We start from the raw sequence: 26635 nt of genomic DNA, 5'->3' as shown, positions 1-26635 counted from the left end.
CTCTATAAACATATCACACTACATTGTCACCTCACTTTATAAACATATCACACTACATTGTCACCTCACTGTAAACATATCACACTACATTGTCACCTCACTATATAAAACATATCACACTACATTGTCACCTCACTCTGTAAACATATCACACTACATTGTCACCTCACTATATAAACATATCACACTGCATTGTCACCTCACTCTGTAAACATATCACACTACATTGTCACCTCACTATCTAAACATATCACACTGCATTGTCACCTCACTCTGTAAACATATCACACTGCATTGTCACCTCACTATATAAAACATATCACACTACATTGTCACCTCACTATATAAACATATCACACTGCATTGTCACCTCACTCTGTAAACATATCACACTACATTGTCACCTCACTCTGTAAACATATCACACTATATTGTCACCTCACTATCTAAACATATCACACTACATTGTCACCTGACTATATAAACATATCACACTGCATTGTCACCTGACTATATAAACATATCACACTACATTGTCACCTCACTCTGTAAAAACATATCACACTACATTGTCACCTCACTCTATAAACATATCACACTACATTTGTCACCTCACTCTATAAACATATCACACTACATTGTCACCTCACTCTATAAACATATCACACTACATTGTCACCTCACTCTGTAAAAACATATCACACTACATTGTCACCTCACTCTATAAACATATCACACTACATTGTCACCTCACTATATAAACATATCACACTACATTGTCACCTCACTCTGTAAACATATCACACTGCATTGTCACCTCACTATATAAACATATCACACTACATTGTCACCTCACTATATAAACATATCACACTGCATTGTCACCTCACTCTGTAAATTATATCACACTACATTGTCACCTCACTCTGTAAATTATATCACACTATATTGTCACCTCACTATATAAAACATATCACACTACATTGTCACCTCACTCTGTAAACATATCACACTACATTGTCACCTGACTATATAAACATATCACACTGCATTGTCACCTCACTCTGTAAACATATCACACTACATTGTCACCTCACTCTATAAACATATCACACTACATTGTCACCTGACTATATAAACATATCACACTACATTGTCACCTCACTCTGTAAAAACATATCACACTACATTGTCACCTCACTCTGTAAACATATCACACTACATTGTCACCTGACTATATAAACATATCACACTACATTGTCACTTCACTATATAAAACATATCACACTACATTGTCACCTCACTCTATAAACATATCACACTACATTGTCACCTCACTCTGTAAAAACATATCACTCTACATTGTCACCTCACTTTATAAACATATCACACTACATTGTCACCTCACTTTATAAACATATCACACTACATTGTCACCTCACTATATAAACATATCACACTACATTGTCACCTCACTCTATAAACATATCACACTACATTGTCACCTCACTATATAAAACATATCACACTACATTGTCACCTCACTCTGTAAATTATATCACACTACATTGTCACCTCACTATATAAACATATCACACTACATTGTCACCTCACTTTATAAACATATCACACTACATTGTCACCTGACTATATAAAACATATCACTCTACATTGTCACCTCACTCTGTAAAAACATATCACACTACATTGTCACCTCACTATATAAACATATCACACTACATTGTCACCTCACTATATAAACATATCACACTACATTGTCACCTCACTATATAAACATATCACACTACATTGTCACCTCACTCTGTAAATTATATCACACTACATTGTCACCTCACTTTATAAACATATCACACTACATTGTCACATCACTCTGTAAACATATCACACTACATTGTCACCTCACTATATAAAACATATCACACTACATTGTCACCTCACTATATAAACATATCACACTGCATTGTCACCTCACTCTGTAAACATATCACACTACATTGTCACCTCACTATATAAACATATCACACTGCAATGTCACCTCACTCTGTAAACATATCACACTACATTGTCACCTGACTGGTCTCGTTCACATATACTTGTATCACATATTGTCATCTCATTTGTATATTTAACATGCATTACATTACTATGTTACCTCAGTGCTATATATAATACTGGGGACTCATTCAAATTCCAGGGGGCCAATTTTTCAAGGATTATGGAGATTTTACTAAGTAGTAGGGATGTAATTTTGTGGATATGTTTTCTGTACATTAAAAATGTTATAGACTGTAAATTTCGTTGTGGATTAAAATTCATGGGGTAGGGTACCCATGAAATCTACAAAAATTGAGCCCTCACCAAATCTAATGATTCCACACTAGTTATGTATCTTACTACTTTGTCACCTAACTTGTATATACAACATGTATTACATATTATCCTGATATTTACGACCAGGAAGCCACAGAACATTAACTATGCTACAAATAACATTACATTTCATTGTTACCTCACTAATGTATGCAACATATATTTAAATAATATATCATGTGACTGATATTTATACAACATATTTCACACATCATTGCCATGTACTGTTATTAGTCACATAGTCATCTAGTTAGAGAGTAAAAAAAATTACCTTGGGGCCCAATTTCATTTATCAACAGGTCTTCAATAGGCCAAGACCAGTCTTTTGATCGGCCGTTTTCTTTTGTGCGTAGACTTTGTGAAAAGTATAGTTGTATGTAATTCTCCTTTTTGATTCCTTGGACATGACACGAATTTGCATTTGCAAGAATTGCAGCATTGATATGCATTACAAGAAGTATTTTCCTATTAAATTGTAAGACCTTAGAAGTAAATTTGCTGAGGGATTATAAGTAAATTTACTTAGAGACTTGAGTAAGTGTGCTGAGGGATTATAAATGAATTTGCTGAGGGATTATAAGTAAATTTGCTGAGGGATTAATGATAAATTTGCTGAGGGATTATAAATAAATTTGCTGAGGGATTAATAATAAATTTGCTGAGGGATTAATAATAAATTTGCTGAGGGTTTATAAGTAAGTTTTATGAGGGAATGATTGTCACATCATACAATGAATTGTCGTTGTTGATTTTTTGAGTAATACATGTTTGTTTGTTTAGTAATACATATGTTTGTTTAGTAATGTGTATGTTTGTTTAGTAATACGTATGGTTGTTTGTTTAGTAATACGTATGTTTGTTTTTAGTAATACGTATGTTTGTTTAGTAATACATATGTTTGTTTGTTTAGTAATATGTATGTTTGTTTAGTAATACGTATATTTGTTTCAGATGCAGCAGATCTCCATTCCCTCCACCCCAGTACAGTTTAGTGATGAGGAGTTGGAGACACAGAAACTGTCCATGTGGCAGTGTCTGGCCAGCTTCATAACGCCGGCCATTAACAGTGTCGTTGAGTTCGCAAAACGGGTCACAGGTACACAGATTTTCACAATGTATGTTGGCTTAGAGCATCACATTTCATACCCTCATGTATTTTCAAAAATGAAATTTATCTGTGAAGTGAAAAGTAGAGTGGTGTGTTAAAAAATCTTATCAAGTACCGCTAGCCTATACTTGCTCTACCTCAAACCATGGCTTTATGATCAGCGAAACCCTCCATTTTCATGAATATATATATATATATGCAATGATATGTCAATTATTTATTGACCAATCAGAGTCATGATAACAGATTTCAGTATTTTGATGGCTGCACACACAGATAAAATGTGTAGTGTTTGTTTGAATATAATACATGTAACAGACAAAAAAGCTTACAGATCACTCTTTTCTAAGCAAGTCAAATACAGTGCTTATATTGAATGAAATCTGCCTTGACAGTATTGCAAATTCTGTATTGATAGACTTATTTTGATTGGGAATTGTGTCAGTTTTCCCCGGAAATCCTCGGATTATTCAGCAGGCCATGTGATGATCCCCAGGTGTATTTTTGTTCATCCAAAAATGATTACTCCATATGGGAGCTCCCTGTTTGGTTGATATATTATTATAGTTTTATTCACCAATCAAGGGCATGTACAGGTTAACAAGCAATTAATTATAACAATGGAAATAAATAGCAATCATGATATATGAACATAAACATTCACAAAGTGTAGGGCTTTCTTAATCATACAACCACAGCTATGATGTAGTGTGAACGGGAACCACAGGCAGGGTTTGCGACAACAAAGCTTTCCTACATGCTATACGGTTACTTTTTAATGGGATTAAAATTTAATTGGTGGTGAAACCAGCGCTAATTTATGGTTACACTAAGATATTAATGAAAATCTTTATTCATCCATGATTATCAAACACAGAACAAACACTGAATCATTCCAAATAGTGTGTCAGCTCTGATAATGACAAATTATAGACATTATAAGTACACAGGTAGTAGAGGTACAACTTATCTAATTCCTCTGCAAGCTTCCTCGTGTAGTGCAGAGTCTTGTTAGCTCACATCATAGCCTTTGAAGTCTGAGTGGGGCTGAAATAGGGATCACTGCTTTTACGTATATGTAAGGAATTGTTTTGAATCCTTTTTTTTTCAAAAACTGCAAGAAAACATGTTAAATTAACATGAAATCATGCCCTTTGGTTGTACACTCTATGACCCCAAAGTTCAGGTCAAGTATTCCAGAAGGGGGTAAAGTTTTACATAGGAATAGGAATATATAAGGCCAATTAAAATTAATTGATCGATTATCATCCCCACCTGCCCCTCAAAACAGGGCTCACCCTGATTTTTTTTATTTTCGAAAAAATTACGATTTCAAACAAACTTGCTTCCCAGTACATGAGTGAGCTTCCCAGTACATGAGTGAGTGATTAAAGTCACAGAATGTTGGTTTTATATCTTCTACCAAGGATTCTTTGAATGTTAACTTGATTAACACTGTGTGATGCCTGTCGTCATTATTTTTTTTCTCGGGAAATAAAAATTAAGAGATAAAATCCCCCCCACCCACCCCATATTTTTTGTGACCCCGGATGATAATCTACTAATTAAGTTGAATTGGCCTTATCATCACAGTGTTTTTTGTTTGTGAGTGACAGAAGTTCACATGACAAACTGGCCAAGTCTCTTCAGAATTGTGTTTATATCAGTAAATTCTGACATACATGTACAATATCATTTTGAAAGCTATTTTTTTTAAGTGCTAGCAATTCACCATCTTCTATTATATATATGAAAATGCGTATTTCAAATTGCGAATGACACTTCAGGTGTATTTAAACGTCTTGGAGTCTACATATATTGTGTTATGCATTGAGAATGAAAACGGGAAAAATGCAATGTGTTACTTTATTCATTTTATGTTGACCAGTTCTAAAAATCAGCAGTAGTTTAGGTAACTAACATCAATGCATAAACAATAGTCATGTTTTTCACACCTCTAGCTGCTTGGCATTTGAAAGAAGAATAACATATCATTATAATGGCTGTTTTCCTTTCGAATGACAAATCAGTAACATATTCTTTGTCATTTTAAATCTTATTGCCTATCCAGATAGCTCAGTGAGTTTACATCAAGGCTGTCAATCTGCAAATCTGATTGGGTTTTGAATTTTGTAGAGGTTTTAATTTCTTTCAAGTAAATTTGAAAGTTTTTAATTTCAAAATATTGTTGTACATATTCTTCACTTTCCATTTAATGGTTTTTTTCCTGGTGTGGTATTCATCCTCAGGATTATTATGATGTATGACTGGGTTTGTAAAGGGGATGTTTCTTACAGGAAATTTAAAAATGTGGTTGATGTCCTGTTTACAGGGGTGACCAGTGTTAGGAAAATTTCTGTATGAAGAACATATAGAAAATTCAGACCAGGCCATTCAAAATCAGCTGACCAGTGTTAGGAACATCTGTGTGATATCATAATTTAGAATCAATGTCATTTTGATGAAATTGGAAGATACCTGTGGAGTTACATCAGAATTCACACATAAAACTCTTTTTCACAAATGTCAATTTGGGTAGGCAAATGCATGTAGAACCCATATCATATTCAGCTGATGGCAACCTAAACTTGTACTATTTACCTCAACCTGAATGTTTGCATGATGTGGACTTGATGAAGTAAAAAAAGTTGTAAAGTACACTGTGTGTATACATTAATTGGTAAGTTTAAGGTACTGTGTTTTAATGTGAAAGATTCTTACAACATCATATTTTTATAGTATAAACAATAACTATATATATGTATATATCCACCAGTCATTAGATATAGGAAGTTTTATTTAAAAAATTATTATTTTACACAAAATCTATAAATATTGATTGTTGTACTGTTACTGAGATGAAAAATACCTGTTCTATTGTATGGCACTGTACGACGCATTTAGTTAAAATCCTCTCAGTACAGGAAGGTTAAGGACCAGGCTGTGTGAATGACCTCGGCAATGTAAAGATATCGTGTAACACTAATTATACTTTAAACAATGCCTGAATTCCAAGACCAGTCATTATACTTTGTCATGTAATTTAACTCTAAACAGTATTATCATGATAACTAATGGCTGTTAAATGCTTGAGTGGTGCTAGCTATCAATTTCTTTTTATCCCATTGTTCAATATATTGCAGAAGAAGAATGCATTTAGAATATTGATTTTCTATCCATTAGCAAAATGAAATTTTGCATTTTTGATTTGAAATGAAAACAAAAATGAAAATGGAGAAGAGTCATTTAAAAACCAAACTTTGACCCCAAGGGAAAACCAGTCACAGACGATCAAAGTCCTGCAGACGTTTGATTATTATAGGCAAAATACTATAGATTAGGATTTGTTCAAATTAATGCTGAGGGTCGCCCTGATGGGGCCTTAAAAGTGACACATATTGGAAAATTTGTTGAAACATGGCTCTTAGGGGCCAATGTGAAGTCACAGTAGGGATTGTAAAGGGGGAAAACCAGTGCCTTTAGAAGAACACCTTTACAACACAGACATCTACATGTGTCCATTATTCAGTGTTGTTCATACCTGAATGCCTTGTATACTGTACAGGAACAATTAAAATCTTTCATTTTCAAATAATTTTACTTGTAGAACACAAATTGATTGGTTCATTTCATGTTATCAACATTCTTTATATGGTCATGATGGTATAAACGAAGTTGTTAAGTTCCATCATGTGATGTCTAAGGGATGACAATATGTTTTGCTCCTCAGTTTCAATTTTGTTGCTATGGCAATGTTACTCTGCATCATATAAAATCCATATTTTCTTTAGAATTGTTTGTCAAATAACATCAAATGTGTTGTGCTAAATAAAATGATAAGGAATAAAAGTATTATCTACTCATTTTTTATGACTTAAATTAGAACAGTTTAGACTCTTTTTATGAACTGCTTTGCAGTTCATAATGTGTAAATTGCCTCCAATTTACTTTATAGTATATAGAATGAATAGATCCTAAGTTGAAAATTAAAATCTTGAATCCATTTCAAGAGAAACAATTAATTTAGCCACGCGTTGTAAAAATTATCTCATTTAAGTCCAATGACTCTCAGTTGCTGACACCTGTGCAAATCCAAACTGGATGACCCCAGGAGTTCTCTATCTTTCATGGTTTATCCTCCATAAAAACCAAATAACAAGTGTTCTTTTATTTCCAGTAGGCTTTGGTCTTGTATTGGGACAAAGTAAGTTCCGTAAAGTTTAGGAAATTTATACTTCATCTCATCTAGAGAGTTAAAGTGACTCGGTCAAGAATTTATACGTCAAGATGTGAATATTTCAACTTGTCACATGTACACTGCATGTTCATCAATTCATTTTCATTCATCAATTCAGAAAAGTCGGATAAAATACTATGACATCAGTATTATTGAAGACACACTGTCTGATTTTTAAAAAAAATTATTTTAAGTTTCATGAAGCTTGGAGGGGACTTTTCATTGCATTACTTGTACCTTAAGAACAGTAGTTCACTACCATCACAAGAAGGTGTATCTTAAATATGGATGATTTTAAATTTGATTATGGTTTTATTGAAATAAATTGTACAAATGTATCATTTTCAAGCTATATATCATATATGCAGTATTTATTTGACATTAATATAATGGAATAAAAAGCATATTTTATATCGATTAAGCTATATAAGTTTTACGTTTTATGCAATTTAACTCAATAGATTAAAAAATAATCAAGCTAATTTCCTATTTAATCATGTATTCTCCAAGTCGAATAATGAAAGACCCATTTCAAAACATGATAACATGACCTTGCACACAGAAAACACGTGAAAGCGTGGATTGACCTTCAGTCTGTTAGTGGGACATATTCAGCAATAAAAGACAGCCAGAAACAGGGTAGAGAGAACCACTGAGAACAGTGGAAGGGGAGTTCAATTTCAGGTTTAACATGAAATCCTCACTACGTATGACCATGTACTATAAATGAAATCCCCATCTCCCATGATGTTTCTAATATCTTTCTCTTGGCTTACACACATCCACCATAAACATCATTCCTTCATAAACATCATTCCTTCATGAATATGCATTAGAAAATCACCATTTTCCCCTTAAATTGAGTAAACCAGTACTCCTTTAATACCCTATATATAGTTTATTGAAATTGTCAAATCGTATTTTTCATAGTTCATGACAAAATACACGGTCTGTTTTTATACATCCGTCGAAGACGGGACGTATTATGGTATGGCGTTGTCCGTCTGTCTGTCCGGACCTTGTGGGCAGGATACAGACTGAACCATAAGCCCTAGGACTTTACAACTTGGTACATTTAATCACCATGATGAGAGGAAGATGCCTATTGTTTTTTCAAGGTCAAAGGTCAAGGTCATAGTATCACTTATTAGGAAAACCTTGTGGGCAGGATACACACCGAACCGTAAGCTCCAGGATATTATAACTTGGTATATTTGATCACCATGATGAGAGGAAGATGCCTATTGTTTTTCAAGGTCAAAGGTCAAGGTCGTAGTATCACTTATTAGGAAAACCATGTGGGCAGGATACAAACCAAACCGTAAGCTCCAGGATATTATAACTTGGTATATTTGATCATCATGATGAGAGGAAGGTGCCTATTGTTTTTCAAGGTCAAAGGTCAAGGTCGTAGTATCACTTATTAGGAAAACCTTGTGGGCAGGATACAAACTGAACCGTTAGCATATTTATGAAGTAGCGCATTCTAAGGCTATCCCTCTTTATATCTTGATATCCATTTTTACAAGCATAATAATGAATTAGCTCACAGAGGACAGTGTTAACTTCACTAGAATATGAATCCCACTAAAATATGTTTTCCTTGAGCAAAATCTACAGGCGTATTATGCCACATTGGCGTATCATGCCACGTTGGCGTTGCTCTTGTTTAACATTAAACAAAATATACTCATTACTGTTTAATGCGGCACATACAGATGTATACTTTAATCTAATGAATAAGATGGATAACTAATTTGATCACAGTGGATCATGATGTGTGATAATTAGAATTTCAGTGTGTAACTTTCTCTGGATATGTAGAAGATGCTTATTCTTATTAAATGCACAATCATTGGTTTTTTCCAATGTATTCCTTGGCCAATTTACACAAAACTAATCAAAAGGAAACAAACAATTTAAACCAATTAAAGTTCTGATGTCATGTCTGATTTGCTATGAAGTGTATAGCTAGAAATTTGTGATTTATAAAAGGTTTTCAAATTGGTGAATCTTATTGTATGTAAGGAAAAAATTAAAATGAATAATGCTTTTTTTTTTGGTGTATTTGATAGGTTTTCCTGAGCTGAATCAAGATGATCAACTGATTCTGATCAAGTGTGGATTCTTTGAAGTGTGGTTAACTAGAATGGCTCGAATGTTCAACAAAGGTGATGGCTGCCTGACATTTGAGGACGGAAGCATTATACCAAAGGAGGAGTTAGGAGTTGTCTTCTCGGTAATAACTAGAGAGAGATGGTGGAATATACTATAGAGAGAGAGAAAAGTTTACCCTGTTATAATTTTAACCAACTTGTCTAGGTCTTTTTCACGATTTAAAACCACAGACAATTTTGTTTTGACACATCATTCTAAGTAGCAAAATATCTTTGGGCAAATTTCAAACATAGTGAAATAAATTTGAAGTGTGTCTAGGTGAAATGAACAGGCCAGGCCTGAAGTGAGACAACTTCCTTGTACACGAGTACACCAAACTACAGAAAAGCTGAAGGAGGAAGAACTTGTCATTGTTTTTAATCTTCCTGATAAATTTAAAGGGACTGGTTCACGATTTTTGATAAATATATTTTTCATTTTTGATGTTAAACATTAAAAATATAACTCATTTAATGTTGACAGCCAAACTTTTGACCTTCTGAATGCAAAAATAAAAGCAATATCTAAGCCTTGAATCTGTGTTATGTAAACAAAGACTCGAGTCTTTTTAAGTATACAAACAAACAAGTGAAATATTGATTTTGTAAAATAAAGCATCTTAATTTTCCCTAGTCAAAAATTTTAACTTTTAGATGACACATTTTACCCCAAAAATGTTTGAAATGTGAAAGATATAATAAACTTAGATCGATATCCATTTCTTTTGAAAATTTCGTAAACAATAACATGCCGCAATCTTTGTTTACAAAACAAATCAACGCATTAGGCAGTAGATTTTGATCATTAACAGTGAAAAAGAAAATTTTGGGGAAAATCGTGAATCAGTCCCTTTAAGGCCCACCTTTGTTTACAAATTTATTAGCTCACCTGAACTGCAAGCTCAAGTGAGTTTTTATCAAAGTTTGATTTCATCTTCAATCCTGTAATCATTGGACAATGTTTGATATACAGCATCCTAGAGAAATAGATAATCTAGTTAATCTGGATTAGGAGTCGTGTCTCTAGAGAAAAATAGATAATCTAGTTAATCTTAATTAGGAGTCATGTCTCTAGAGAGAAATAGATAATCTAGTTAATCTGAATTAGGAGTTGTGTCTCTAGAGAGAAATAGATAATCTAGTTAATCTGAATTAGGAGTTGTGTCTCTAGAGAGAAATAGATAATCTAGTTAATCTGAATTAGAAGTCGTGTCTTTAGAGAAAAATAGAGAAATAGATAATCTAGTTAATCTAAATTAGGAGTCGTGTCTCTAGAGAGAAATAGATAATCTAGTTAATCTGAATTAGGAGTCGTGTCTCTAGAGAGAAATAGATAATCTAGTTAATCTGAATTAGGAGTTGTGTCTCTAGAGAAATAGATAATCTAGTTAATCTGAATTAGGAGTCATGTCTCTAGAGAAAAATAGATAATCTAGTTAATCTAAATTAGGAGTCGTGTCTCTAGAGAAAAATAGAGAAATAGATAATCTAGTTAATCTAAATTAGGAGTTGTGTCTCTAGAGAAAAATAGAGAAATAGATAATCTAGTTAATCTAAATTAGGAGTCGTGTCTCTAGAGAGAAATAGATAATCTAGTTAATCTGAATTAGGAGTCATGTCTCTAGAGACTCTAGAGAAAAATAGAGAAATAGATAATCTAGTTAATCTGAATTAGGAGTCGTGTCTCTAGAGAAAAATAGAGAAATAGATAATCTAGTTAATCTGAATTAGGAGTTGTGTCTCTAGAGAAAAATAGAGAAATAGATAATCTAGTTAATCTGAATTAGGAGTCGTGTCTCTAGAGAAAAATAGATAATCTAGTTAATCTGAATTAGGAGTCGTGTCTCTAGTGAAAAATAGAGAAATAGATAATCTAGTTAATCTGAATTAGGAGTCATGTCTCTAGAGAAATACAAGTTGATATATATTATGGCTCATTTCTCAGTAGTGACAAATAGACACAATCTACATTATGGTTCATGTCTTAAGTGAGAAATAAATACAAATTAATCTACATTATGGTTCATGTCTTAAGTGAGAAATAAATACAAATTAATCTACATTATGGGTCATGTCTTAAGTGAGAAATAAATACAAATTAATCTACATTATGGGTCATGTCTTAAGTGAGAAATAAATACAAATTAATCTACATTATGGGTCATGTTTCTGTTATGAGAAATAGATATAAGTTAATCTAGATTATCAAAGTAATTAAGACCATTTAAATGTCTGAAACTGCCCTGATTTAGTTATGAAATTCCTATTTTAGCCCTAAATTTTCATAATTTTAGCCCTAAAATTAGCCCTTACTTTTTGTCAGAGAGTGATGTACATCCTGGACTAGGTTAAAGTTGGAGACAGAAAGATAGGAAACAGTATGCTCCCCTGATGTCGCTAAAGGAGTGTGTGTGGATTAATGCATTGGGGTGTTGATTTTTTGTACTTCAAAATCCTTGACCTTTTCATGGGTTTAATCTATGAAGGTAGAGTCATACATTTGTGTACCTCTGATAATCTTCTAAGAAAAAAAATTTCAGAGTCTTGCACTGTGCATGCTAGTGAGGTACATAAATTTTCATGAATTATGGGATGTAAAAACTGATAAACACTGGGGTGAAATATACTTTGTTTATTATGTAATTATTATCCCCTCGCAATTCATTGTGAGAGGGGACACAGTAATGGGACCGTTTGTTTGGGGTAAGTGTGTTCGTGTCAAAGTGTGTGTAGAACATGAACCTTGTAGACGCGTGTCAAAGTGTGTGTAGAACACGAACTTTGTAGACGCGTGTCAAAGTGTGTGTAGAACACGAACTTTGTAGACGCATGTCAAAGTGTGTATAGAACACGAACTTTGTAGACGCGTGTCAAAGTGTGTATAGAACACGAACTTTGTAGACGCGTGTCAAAGTGTGTATAGAACACGAACTTTGTAGACGCGTGTCAAAGTGTGTATAGAACACGAACTTTGTAGACGCGTGTCAAAGTGTGTATAGAACACGAACTTTGTAGACGCGTGTCAAAGTGTGTATAGAACACGAACTTTGTAGACGCGTGTCAAAGTGTGTATAGAACACGAACCTTGTAGACGCGTGTCAAAGTGTGTATAGAACATGAACCTTGTAGACACGTGTCAAAGTATGTATAGAACATGAACCTTGTAGACACGTGTCAAAGTGTGTATAGAACATGAACCTTGTAGATGCGTGTCAAAGTGTGTGTAGAACACGAACCTTGTAGACGCGTGTCAAAGTGTGTGTAGAACACGAACCTTGTAGACACTCTACAGCCCCCATTATTTGCTTGATTGATTTGATACTTCACATATAGCTTTGTTATCAAGAGAGGAAGAAGCCTATTTATTTGGGGGTCAACAGGCCAAGATCACTACAGGAAATAGTAGTGAAAGCTTGTAAACACTCTACAGGCCACATTTTTTGTTCAATTGATTTGATAACTTTCATGTATGGGTGAATATGTTTGTGTGTGAGTGTGTGTGTTTGTTTAACACTGTCTTAGGAAGAACCCTATTGATTTGGGGGCCCAAAGGTCAAGGCCATATGTGACTTACATTTACCAGTCGCCTACATTGTGAGGAAATTTCCCACTTTATGGAGCTTTAATATTGACATGGTGTGTTTGTTGTAAATATTCAATTCATTCCCTTGTCTTTGATTGCAGCCAGACTTTGTGAGCTGTATGTTTGACTTGGCCCAGAGTCTGAATCAGTTAAACCTGAATGATACCGAGATTGGTCTCTTTTGTGCCATTGTTCTAGCTACTCCAGGTATGTATTTTCAGTGTGCAACAGAAACAAAGGGAAGTAATTCAGTTTATTGAAGTGTTACAGAAAAGTTTTCCATTGATATCATAGATAAATTTTGTGTCTTAATGAGAAATTGACCAGTCTTTCTGTGGCATTCAGGATATAAAAAAGAATCCCAATAGTCTTAAGAAAGTGACACTGCACAGAAAATGAGTGGGATGTAATGGAAAATCTGTTAAATATTTTGTCATGATTTGACTTGAGAATGTCATCAGTTTCAAAATATCTTATGATATTTCAAGTTTGTAGAATTGCTGGATTTTGTATTTTCGAATTTTCAACTTTTTTTTTATGATAAATCTTTGTTCAATGTTTATAGAAACTACATCTTTTATTGAGTCTTGTGTCAAAATATTCAATATTGTGTAGAAATTTTGTTTATTCAATATCATGTAGAAATTTTATTTATTCAGTATCGAACATAGAAATTTTCAAGGCTTATAGATTAGTCATATGAAATTTTGATTTGAGCCATAAATTTTTAATATGGAGCTGTAGAAGTTTAGCCTTGATTAATTAAGGTGAAATTATGTTGATTATAATTGATTGCTCTTTGTGGAAGACAGTGCAGTAATTTTTCTCTTAAGCTTAATGACCTGTTCTTTTTCTTTTAAAGCATTAAAAATTACTTAACTACAACTGAATTAAGTAAAATACTTATCAGCTTTCTCTAAATATATCATATGCTTGAAGACATTTGAATTTAAAAGACAGTGGTGGGAAGAGTATCTATAGATTAGAGATCATGAGCTAACAACACCCTAAATATAGAGATCATGAGCTAACAACACCCTAAATATAGAGATCATGAGCTAACAACACCCTAAATATAGAGATCATGAGCTAACAACACCCTAAATATAGAGATCATGAGCTAACAACACCCTAAATATAGAGATCATGAGCTAACAACACCCTAAATATAGAGATCATGAGCTAACAACACCCTAAATATAGAGATCATGAGCTAACAACACCCTAAATATAGAGATCATGAGCTAACAACACCCTAAATACATTTGTCGGTGATGTTTGGAACTCCTGCAACTGTGCACCAGTGAAGCACAAAGTTGAGAAAGGCTGTCCTCCAAGGACATGACACATAGTCTAGATTAATCATCCAATAAGTCAGTGCAGTCTCAAACACATTGATGTACTTAAGTATTCATGTTTGTGGGGTCAGGGTTAGGATTAATCATCCAATAAATTATCTCAAACACATTGATGTACTTAAGTATTCATGTTTGTTGATTTTTGAAATGGTCACCTGACTGTCTCATGAGTCAGGGTTTTTTTAGGGCCTGTAGGGGACAAAATAAAGCCCCATTCCTAATGCTAAAAACCAGGTATTTTTCCCAATTTTTGCTTTGAAATTCCCAAACAATGAAAACAAATCAAGCAGGGTAGCCTAATCATTCATAAATCTTCTTCACAGGACCACAGATTACAATTTTTGCTTCAAAATTCTTAAGTAAACCTAATTTTTGGGCCTCTGCTTATGTGAATGAGGTAAGCTTGGACCAAATTGAAAGTCAGAAGGAGCCCAATTATACCTTAAAGCACTCTGAATTGGGTTTTCCCCCTATTTCTTTGTATGAAACATTTTCCCCAATTTCAAGCAAATGTCGCTATTTTTCCCAATTGGAAAGGCCCTGGCCCTTGAAATCAAGACCTTATGAAAAACCTGTGAGTGCAGTGGCTAAGAAACGTACCATTGTTTGTAAACACTGATTTGATATGCAACAGTTCTAGTTAAAGCATTGTAATGATATAAGGCATGTCAGAAAAATACATGTTTAATAAAAAGGTGTTGTGAAGTGGACAAAATCTGTTATCTGATCCGCATGTTATTTCAGAATTACCTGGGTATGTTCTTCATTATAATTTAAATAGTAAAGAAAAAAATTCCAGGGATATTTGGAAAACAATGCTTGTATCTTGTTCGATTTGCATTGTGCCATTGTTACATAGCCACAGCCAGACTGAAATTCTTAAAAGACCAAGTGGCATACACAACATATAAAAGTTTTGTAAAAGGATTACCAAAGCATGAAATGAAACCCCAGTTTATTTGTTAACATTCTCAAAATTGAATGATTAATTATTGTAATTATCGTGATGTTTTACAGATCGGAAGGGGTTGGAAAATCCTAAAGCTGTGGAAACCATTCAAGATCGTTTGATTGAGGCCCTTAAACTGCAGATCTGTCGTAATCACTCAACAGAGGAGAATTTGTTTGGAACTACAATCGTGAAACTTCCGCAGCTTAGGACACTGGGGGTTCAACATGATGAGATTCTGGAGTGGTATCGCACTCAGTGGAACCGAGTGAGGTTACCTCCCTTATTCTCAGAGATCTATGACATCAGCAAACATGAAGAAGACATGTGACAACACATTCAACTCGGGGAGATTTTATCAGTTTTTGTTTTATACTGTGTTTTGTGTTATACGTGTATTTCCTATGAAAGGGTCATAGATGCTGGTTAGGAAACACATGTTCCACTGTTGCATTTAGTAGCTTCATTGTTAGTGTTTTTAATGTGTATTCAAAGCTTTTTGTGATTTTTTAAAATTCTTTCATTCAACAATGTAAGATGGAAGTGTTGCTCCTACAGGTATAAGTGAGTTGTACAGTAATATTTCTGTGCTTTCAAAGTCAGATCCAAAACTTCACCAATATATTTATACTACAATGATTTAATGAGAGGTGATTTTGTTTTTGTGAATAATATTTTTAAGAAAAGCGCTTAGATGTGATGAATTCAGTAATATATAAACTTAAAAGAGGTACTCTACATCATCATAATGACTGACTTCCTTTTAAAACATGGATGAAAATATAAATATCAGCAATATTTTCTATTCCTTCTCGATTTAAATACCTAGCTGAGTAGGTTAGTTGACTGCTGAACTGTAAATCACAGGTTCTGAACTGTAAATCACAGGTTCTGAACGGTAGATCACAGGTTCTGAACTGTAAATTACAGGTTCTGAACGGTAGATCACAGGTTTTGAACTGTAGATCAAAGGTACCAGTCCAGTAGGGGTTTTAAATTTTTTCAGATTGCTTTCTATTAAAATTACATTTTTTGACTAATTAAAGTAAATTTGAAAATTTTCAATTTCAAAATATTATTGCACATATCCTCCACTTTTCATCCACATCAAATATCTCTGGTGTAGCATTCCTCCTTAACATTTATTTCACCAACATGACAATAATAAAATGGGAGTTGGGGTTGGGGGTAAATTTTGGCAATGAAATAAAACAGTATTAGAATTAAATGTTGGATTGATATTATCTAATATTGTCTTCAAAATCCAACAACAATTTGAAGTATCTACATAAGTACATGGAAGAATTAGTGAGAGCGTAATGAATGAATTCAAAGAATTGTCAGGCTTTAGGAACATTGAATTTCACAATCATCAGGTAGTAATACTTTCTGTCAAAGGAGTTGTACATGCAGAAATATGGAATTGGAAAGCTGAGCATATGATCAAATAATTATAATGTAGGTATGGGAACATGGTTTTGGAATGGGATTGAACTTTGCTTTGATTAAAGACCATTTAGAAGTGTAAGTTTAGAAGTTTGGGTATGTGATTTTTCTCTGAAAGCATTTATTTGCTATTTCGCCTCACTGCAATATATTGCTTCACAAAAACAATTTTCAGTTGCTGATTTATGTTAATGAATGACATTTTTGAATGCTTCTTCCAAACAGTGGAAGAACAGCATTGCACACCACATCTCCAACCTGATCTATTTAAAATTGTTTAGCTTCGCTATGGTTACTTTAATATACATGGAGCTGTTGATGAATATTTGTGTAAATATTTCCATGGAAACTAGTCTCTTTTTCACATCTGTTATCAAATGAATTTCTTGATATGTGTTTGACTATGTGTATGGTTAATATATTTTTGCTTTTTAAGGTTTGCTATGAAATGGCGAGAATGAAGTTTCATTGTATGCATCATATTTCTAAATTTTATTTTTGCTTTCTCCCAGAAAAGACCAGGCCAGTTGCTTTTTACATATTGTTAAGTTTTTCCGTTATGATCTTCTGCTACACATATTGTCATCATGTATATAGTCCTTGATTTTACTATGTCTCCAGTTGATGAAGACATCTAAAGTTGAAAATGGAACATGTTTCATGACAGCTTTAATACCCGTGAAACACAAAACTTAACTAAGTCCACAGCAAATTTATTGCTACAGTTACTCAATTTTTTATCGTGGTGGATCTAAATAGGAGTATTGACACTGTAATTGGCTCCTCTTGAGGCTTTGTTGAAGTTTGTATATATTTTTGGGAGACTTTTAAAGTCTTTAGATAATTTCCTATTTGTTTGAACTTCCATCTGTTTTAAAGATATAGACTTTTAATTTTATGTATACAAAGTTTGAGGAATGCTATTCAACATTTTGGTGGATCCAATGGGAGTTGAGCTGATCACGGGCATTATTTCACAAACACAACCTCGCCCTACTGGACTGCCTGTGTTCTACAGAGGGAAAAACCAATTTTTAAAAAATTACTTTAATTAAGTATATTATTTTATTTGTCTTTCATGATGTGTCTTAGTTCTCTGATATCTGTCTTGCAACCATGTAATGTAAAGAGCAACTTATGAGCTCCGTTTTTTAATCAATAAGATTTGAAGTGCTTGGGAGGGAAAAAAATTGCAATTTTGACATTTTGATTTATTACCTCATTTATCATTACGTTGGGATATGCTTGCATTTTTCTTCTTCATAATTTTGATGCTCAACACTGATTAGAAATTACATTATGAACTGGGGGTATATTTTCTATCTGTTTTGTGTTGTTTGCCCTGTATATGTTGTAGATGAAATGGGAACTGCCCGCATTTTCTTTGGTATGTACCAATTAAATTTCAGTCCATCTATAAATGTTGCAGTCCTGTGTATGTTTAAAGTAATGCCACTGCATACAGGAAATTATAATGAATGAAATTTGCTCCATCATATATGAAAGAGAAGGGAGGCTTAAGATAGACAAGGGAGACAATGCATGCTTCATAAGCCTGTTGAAATCATGTGTGAAAAGTTATTTAAAGCAGTGATTTACCACCAAGTACGTGTACATTGTAAATGTGTATATATTTTTGGTGGGTCAGACAAAATGGGACTTGCAACCCAAACTGTGCCATATATTGTATAGAGTACACTTTTTATTTTATGAAGAATATACATGTACATGCATGACCTTTTTATGAATTTTATACGTTAAGTCTGTGTCCATGTCTGTGTTTGTTTATGTGAAGATTAAAAAGTACATTTAGCTCAATATCATCAAGACTATGTTTATTGGCTAGAGTGCTTATTTAAAAAACACTTCATTTAAAGTGGATTAGTAGAACTGTTATTAGTGCTTTCATTTTTTATATTTTTCAATTTCTCCATCATTGTATAATATTTGTATATCATTGTACAATATTTGAATATCATTGTACAATATTTGTATTTGTGTTTTCATATAAATCTCTTGTGATCATTACTTAAATTTCAAAACAGAATTTCATTTTGGAAAATTATAATAGAAAAGTCGGATAACTTGCAGTAAACAAGGCTTATTTTGATATTTGCCCTTGGTTTTGTTTTTATTTTTGGTTTTGTTTTTGTTGTTGTTTTTTTTACAGAATTGGAAGTTATTATTTTCATTTTTTATCATATATCTTAAATACCTTATATTTTAAAACTTTTTGAATTAATGAAGATAAATATGTTATTGAAGAGAAAGATTATCAAAATCTAGTCTCAAAAACAGAAGATTTTATTTACCAAGCATTGGGTCAAGAGATCAAAAGATTAAGGTTGGACGAATGAAGTATACAATATACAAATGTCATGTGTAAAGGATATGGATTGTTCAATTTCAGTGATCACAACTTTTATGAAGAGAAAAAAAGAAAGAATTTTTAATACTGTGGAATCATTAGATTTATGAAGTCTCTGTTTTCACGAATAAACATGTACATTTCCTTCAATTTTAAAACTTTTTAACAAAAATGTTCAATTTATTTAGTGCTTTTATATAAAAAAAGAAGTTATACCTCTGATTTTAATTGGATACTATGATATATAGTACATATTGGGAAGTGGAATTTGATAGAATGATGTGTATACCTGCATTACACTTTTGATCTCTTCCCCTATGTGTAGTTGAGATGATGTTCTACAGAATAAACACCTGTGTGATAAATGTCGACAGATGGGTAGTAATCTTCTGAACTTTAACGTCTTGGTACCTCTGTGTTTGTCACGGTCTGCGTCGCTCATTGTCTCATTTTTCAGCCTTCTTCAGGGTCTACATATAAATCATAGCATACTTGATTCTGATAAAATCAGGCCAAATCGAACTTATAGCCAGGGACGTACTAAAAATCAAGTGACCCAGCTAAAGTATAGTAATGAAAATGTTGCCTTTCTATTGAATAAACATTATTTGACATAGAAAACGCCAGTACTTTTACAAATTCCAATTACCCGAGTGCGCCGGATCGTTAGAGTCGAGTATGCTATCGATAAGATTCAGGGATCAAATGAAAATGTTCACTTTCCTAAAGAAGAAATTACCTGCAAAGCTATCATAATTTTTTGAAGTGCCAAAATGATCAATGTTGGTAATGATGAATTGCTTGCATATAAACTGTGAATTGTGTTGTTAAACGGGTAAATAACTTGGTTTGGATGAAGAACGTTTTCTACTCTGAACCGTACTTCTATAAGGGACTATTTCTGTTGTGGTGTACTGACGCGCTGTTATCTAGTGTACCAGTATAGGGCAATATCTGTTGATGTAGTCTGGGTATATGTTGAAGTACATGTAACTATTGTACTAGTAATGATAGGGTAGAAACTGGTTTCCACTGTGTGAAGGATCTCGATCATAAACAAGTTCATGCTCTGTACTATATATATATATATGCTAGGCAGTAAATGACATGCTTTCAGCCTTTGTGTATTTTTTAAAAATGCTAGGCTAGAAAATATGATAGAGTGGTAGAAAGATGTTAACTCCCCCCTTTTTTCCTGCTTAACTGATAAAAGTAGCTTTTTTATTCATTGTGCTAGTTCAGATAAGGTTTAGAATGATGTTGAATTCCTTTTTTTTTTTTCAGAACTATCTTTGATAAATGAAGATACCTTTAAACGTTAATTGAATCAACATTGAAGCATTAATTAGGTGAGGTTTATAAGTACATGGTGGTTTTGACGTTTCATATATTGGATCTCATTTAAATCCATGTTAGGCTTCACATTTAATTTTTGTAAACATGCATTTTATCATAGTACAAAATGTTCGTTCCTCTGCTTGATTTTCAGCATTAATTTTACTCCACAGATTCTGTTATCAATAAAATTCACAATACTAGATAACGAGTTGAATTCTTAAAGCTACAAGTGAGTAGAGGGTATTTATACATAAAAAATGGTGATATTTCATCAATAAAGATGACTTAATTGATAATCTCCAAAACACCATTTTCTCAACAGAGCTTTTTGTCTTCACATCATTGTATCCTCGCAACAGAGTTGCTTTTGGGTATGTACTATTTCAATTTACTCATTCATGTCTGAATTTTTGGTTTGCCTCTACAAATGTTAAAACATGCTTCTTATCCAACTACACCAAAATATAAAGACAAAACAGTAGGAATACTATCATGGATTTAAGATATTGGTACATGTACCTATTTTGGGGGGGAGGTTAAGGTAACTGAAAGAGAAAGTTCAAAACATCAATGTTGCTATTGAAAACCACTTTAGTGGGAATGATTTGAAGACTAGTCAAAAGTACCTTTCAATAAAATATACAGTATATAACCAAAGGAGGCTCTGACAGATTCTAGTGGTGGGTACAACAATCTGATATTACAGACAGCAGACTACATATGTAGCAGACTGGTATGACTTCTAAATGCCCAGTCCTGAACCCTCAATAACATGTTTTTCATGTGTTGTACATAAATTGTTTGTATTCATTTCACAAATACAACCTGTACAACTGTGCACCAATGCTCTAGCACCTAAGTAATGTAAATCAATGTGCAAATAAATTTCCAAGACCGATCTCTCATATGAATTTATATGCATTTTTCATAATTTGATAACTTGCACAATTGAAAATTACATAACGAGCCACACATCATTTTTTTTTTTTTTCATGTTTGTCTCATTTATTGAAGGAATTTTAGCTGCTACATTTTTGTTCCTCCTTAATCAGAGGTTTGGGGCATGTGTGTTTGGCCTGTCCATTGGTCGGCAAAATCTTCAACCTTGGCCATAATTTTTGAATGCATGATGATAGGGCTTTCATATTTCACATGTGTTCCCTGCGACAGAACCTTTCTATTGGTACCAAATGTTTAACTTTGATCTTGGGGTTTAACCTATTTTTGAAAAACTTGAACCTCGATTCAGCATTAGATCATCTAATGGACTGGGTGTGATCTTAAAAAATAAATAACTATGATTACTAAATTGTTTCAATTCATTTTCTGTGTAGATGCCATTCTGTCTGGAAGCTAAATAAACCCATTCTACCTTTGACGTCTTCCGTCACCGTAAACAGACATATTTGTAAGAAACTTACAAGACTCGCAGTCTGTGTAGTGGGGTGACAACGTGTTTATTGTTGGGATACAAACGGGTTTTCAATATTTTTAATGTCCTTTTGAGTATATTCATGCCATTTTACAACACCATTTCATATTCTCCCATCCTCAATACATTACTATGGGAGATGTGTACGAAAGACGTATCTGGGATACATGTGGTTAGAGTAAGACAGAGTGAAGAAACAGGGCCGTAAATTACATGGAGGCGGAGGAGGCAGCTGCCTCCTCCAACTTTTGAGCCAAAAAAAATTAAAATTTAAAGTTCATTAGAATTTATGTTGTTTCCAATAACTAAGAACATGATACCTCCCTTAAAAAGCATTCCAAATCTTTCATTTAGAATGAGTTAGTCAAGTAACATCTTAGAAGGCCCTAGAATCAAGGATTTTGCACGAAACGTGTTCAGTGTGCACAAAATGTGCTGGGGGCCTGGGCGGCCCCCAGACCCCCGCCTTATTTCCTGCGTCCTCCAAATTGAAGGTTAATTTACGGCCCTGAGAAATATCAAATATGGCGGACTTCCTCGTTTATTTTATATATGATGTCAGTACAACTTGAAGGCAAGCACCGACCACTGAGTCATTTCAACTAAAGGTATAGTAATTCCATCATATCAAAGTTTTTGTAACTATTCACTTTTGGGGCATCTCAGATTACCCTTTGATACAAATGTCCATATAGACAGAGTTTTATTTCCCTGCTTAATGTACGTTATATTATACAATTTTGTGCATATGACTCGTATTTCATGCAAGCTAGAAGCCACCAACAAAGCGACGCCAGCTTTTGTTACACAACACGGGCAATGATTCAGCGAATAAATCGTAACATTTACTACCTTGTTGTATTTTAACTCACCTGAGCCGAATGCTCAGGTAGCATTGGACAGTTTCGCACTGTAGGTTCGTCAACGTTCCTAAAAAATGGAAATGCCCCATATTTGAAGTAAAAATGTGTAAATTAATTTTAAGATGCATGTCAGTAAAAACAAATCGATATGCAACATGTAGTTGTCACCATGATTCCTAGCATATACATATGTAGAAGGGTGCAAATACGAAACTAAGATACGTTGTCAGTTTTTGAAGAAATTCAGATGAAAACCTACATGGTCCATCAAATGGTTTGTGACCGAGAGGTAAGGTGGGTGACATATGATGAAAGGTAGAGTTTTTAAAGGACAGAGTTCTAGAATGTGCCCAATGTCTAAATCCCCTCTCACGGTACCCTGAAGGGGTTTGGATGGTGCGAATTTAGTATAAAATGACAGAAAATCAAAGCGAATGCGGATTACAATTTAGGGTAATGATTTATCAACTACACCAATATGAATACAAGTATTGAAATAAAAGGGAAAATATTATTTTTCATTAGTCTGCCATAACCTAACTGATGTGTACCCTTTACCCATGCTTTAACCTAACTGATGCAAGGTGTGTACCCTTTACCCATGCTTTTTCTGATCAAATTTGCATTTCATCCGTCTTCTTTGTCATTTGTAAACGTTTCACAATTTCGTCCACTGGGCCAATTTCAACCAAACTTGCCTTAAAGCATCCTTGGTTGCAGGAGATTCACTTTTATTGAAATACTGAAGGGTAGATAATAAAGAGACAGCAAAAATGGGTTGGAGAGTTTAAAATTCAGAATCCTCGAGGACCTAGGAACCAGAAAGGTCAAACACTTGTATCGTATCGAATTACTACATACATTCTAAAGATTCAAGTTTCTTCTTTCCATGACCCCCATGGCCAGGATGGAGCCACAATAGTGATTCAAAGTTAACATTAGTTGCATGTAGGAAACTCTTTGAAAATCATCTCAAGAACCACAATTTAAAGGAACAGACAGTCAGTATAATTTTCAGATACTAGTATGTTCATATCATGACCCGTATTGCTTGGGTGGAACCAAAACAGGGGTTCAAAGTACACGGATATTTGAAAATATTCTTCTTATGACCCACAAGGGATTAATACAAACATCCTCAAGTGGTATAGTTTCAGATTTGTTCATTCCATAATCCCTTGGGCCATGGTGGGGTCGCAATTGAGGTCTAGGTTTAATTACAATTAAACTGTTTGAAAACCCCTTTTCTCAACAACCACAAGGATGCAGATTGTTAAATTGATATTTACACATCTCAGATGGTGTCGTTTCAGATTTTTCATAACATGGTCTCTGGGGCCATGGTGGAGCCACAATGGGTGTAAAGTTTAACCTTTGTCTTATGCAAGGTGAAGATAACGAACAGTGATCAATCTCATAACTCCTATATGCAATACAAAATAGATAGTTGGGCAAACACGGACCCCTGGACACACCAGAGGTGGAATCAGATGCCTAGGAGGAATAAGCATCCCCTGTTGACCGGTCACACCCACCGTGAGCCCTATATCCTGATCTGGTAAATTAAAGAAAATTTCAATATATACAAGTTTACGTAATTGTTAGATTGATAAATAAGCACCACAACGAAGCCTAAACTCCTCTTTGTTCTCGTCACACATGTTCATGTAAGCGATGTGGTCCACGGGCCTCTTCTTTCTTATTTTTAATATTATTTTTTTTTTAATTTTTTTTTTTTTTTTTAGCTTTGTATGAATAGCGAATAGCACTTCTTCAACAGCACATCCTTGTTATCGGCTGAAATGGAGTTGACAATCATTTGTGTTTTTACCGTGATATCTGGGGTTAATGTTAAAGCGGCAATCCAAGAAGTTTCAGTTAATTCAAGGCAACCTCACTGTAGCTCGTGGGGGGAGATGTATCCATACACTAATGGCGTGGACTCCGACTGCCATCTAGCAGTATCACTGCGAACCAAACACAAATTCCTCGAGGCCATCAAGCATGGCGGTTACGACTTCTTCACTTTTCATTTAGAGATGGAATACAATGAAACGGTTTGCGCTCTGCAGGGAAATAAATGGTCGTGGACTTTTCCTGGTCCCCATGGCGGACTTTACTTTATTAACTGGCCTGTGGAATACGGAATATGGTCTCTTGGATTCCTGTCCTCAAAGACTCTTTATAACTTCCCAGTGTCCTTAGAATTGCATGGGAATTGCTCTATTGTCGTGGGAACAAGTAAATCAATGCAATTAATTGCTTTGGCTTTGAGCAATCTAACCGATTTCGCCGTTAGCCGTATTTCGGTCACGGAAAACAACGAAGACTTGTTGGCTTCGTACAACAAGAGTTACTGGTGTTACAAAGAGCGTCTGCCTATACCGAGTGACTTGTACGCCCTCTGTCAGAACTTTATCTGTCCAGCGGAACGAGTAGCATATCGATGTTGTCGATGGAACAAAGCAAGACAACTCGAATGCTCTGGCAACTATCATAAAGCTACAGACGGAGATTGGCTGGCGCTTAGTATACCTTTTGCCCTAGGATGTATTTTGTTCATGTTCTTTGCATTAGTTCTCATGTGGTTAAACGCTAGTATCCATGAACTCACTTATCAACAAAGGATGGAAAATAACGAAGGATATAACCGATTTAACACGGCAGAAGACGAACCGAACCACGAAAAGTGGATTTTCTATAATCCGATCCACGTGGGATACATAATAGAAAACGTATTTAAGAGATGTTGCATACGTTTTCCTGTGTTGTCGTCCAGGATTGCCAGAGCTTGCTTTTCCTGTCTATCGTTGACTTTGATCGTCACAAAACTTTTTCTGATGAATAAGTATCTCCAAGATTACATAGTTGCGTGCATACAAAAAGGGGTTCCACGAAATTTTGAGTCTCTGTTAGTCAATGTTCGTGACGGTAAAGAAAACTTTCTACCGTACTTTGGAGGCCCCCGCATCGCTCTTTTGTCCTATTTGATTTGTTTTCTGTTCTGTGCATGCATACCAAGAAATCTTGCTAGCTTTTTGGCGAAAGGTCTACCATCAAACGATTCTATTACTAAATCCCCTCTGTACATTGACGACTCTGTAAAAGTAAAGTACGGGGCTCAGAAACCGAATGACTCTGCCAACGGCTATGATGAAATTTACCACACACTGAAATCTCACTTCTTTATGGTAATTAACCCCAGCTTCTGGAATTTTGCAATTATTTTGCAATATCAGCGTTGGAGTGGATTTCGCCATTTTTCTGGACGTAAAATTTGTCTCTTAGTTTTAATTCCGTTCTACTTGATTCTATGTGTACTTGAACTACTTCTGAGTCTGTTATTCTACAGCATACCAACGCTTGCTTTTCTCTTCATTGTGTGCCGGGCCTTCGCAGTGGCGCC

General features: G+C 34.2%; 1 protein-coding gene across 1 annotated transcript in view; it reads left to right on the top strand.

The window, feature by feature from the left end:
- LOC125645785 (ecdysone-induced protein 78C-like) overlaps positions 1-21134 on the top strand; it is a 38704-nt gene extending 17570 nt beyond the window's left edge. The window contains exons 5-8 of the mRNA XM_048871610.2: positions 3343-3487; positions 9812-9975; positions 13577-13682; positions 15851-21134. Of these exons, the coding sequence (XP_048727567.1) occupies positions 3343-3487; positions 9812-9975; positions 13577-13682; positions 15851-16113 (678 nt within the window). The 3' untranslated portion in view covers positions 16114-21134. The remainder of the gene's footprint in view (positions 1-3342; positions 3488-9811; positions 9976-13576; positions 13683-15850) is intronic.
- The last annotated feature ends 5501 nt before the right edge of the window (positions 21135-26635 follow it).

The sequence above is a fragment of the Ostrea edulis genome, chromosome 6 (genome assembly GCF_947568905.1).
Source record: "Ostrea edulis chromosome 6, xbOstEdul1.1, whole genome shotgun sequence".
Taxonomy (NCBI): domain Eukaryota; kingdom Metazoa; phylum Mollusca; class Bivalvia; order Ostreida; family Ostreidae; genus Ostrea; species Ostrea edulis.
The sequence above is the reverse complement of the archived record's forward strand: the minus strand, read 5'-3'. Positions and strand labels throughout refer to the sequence as shown.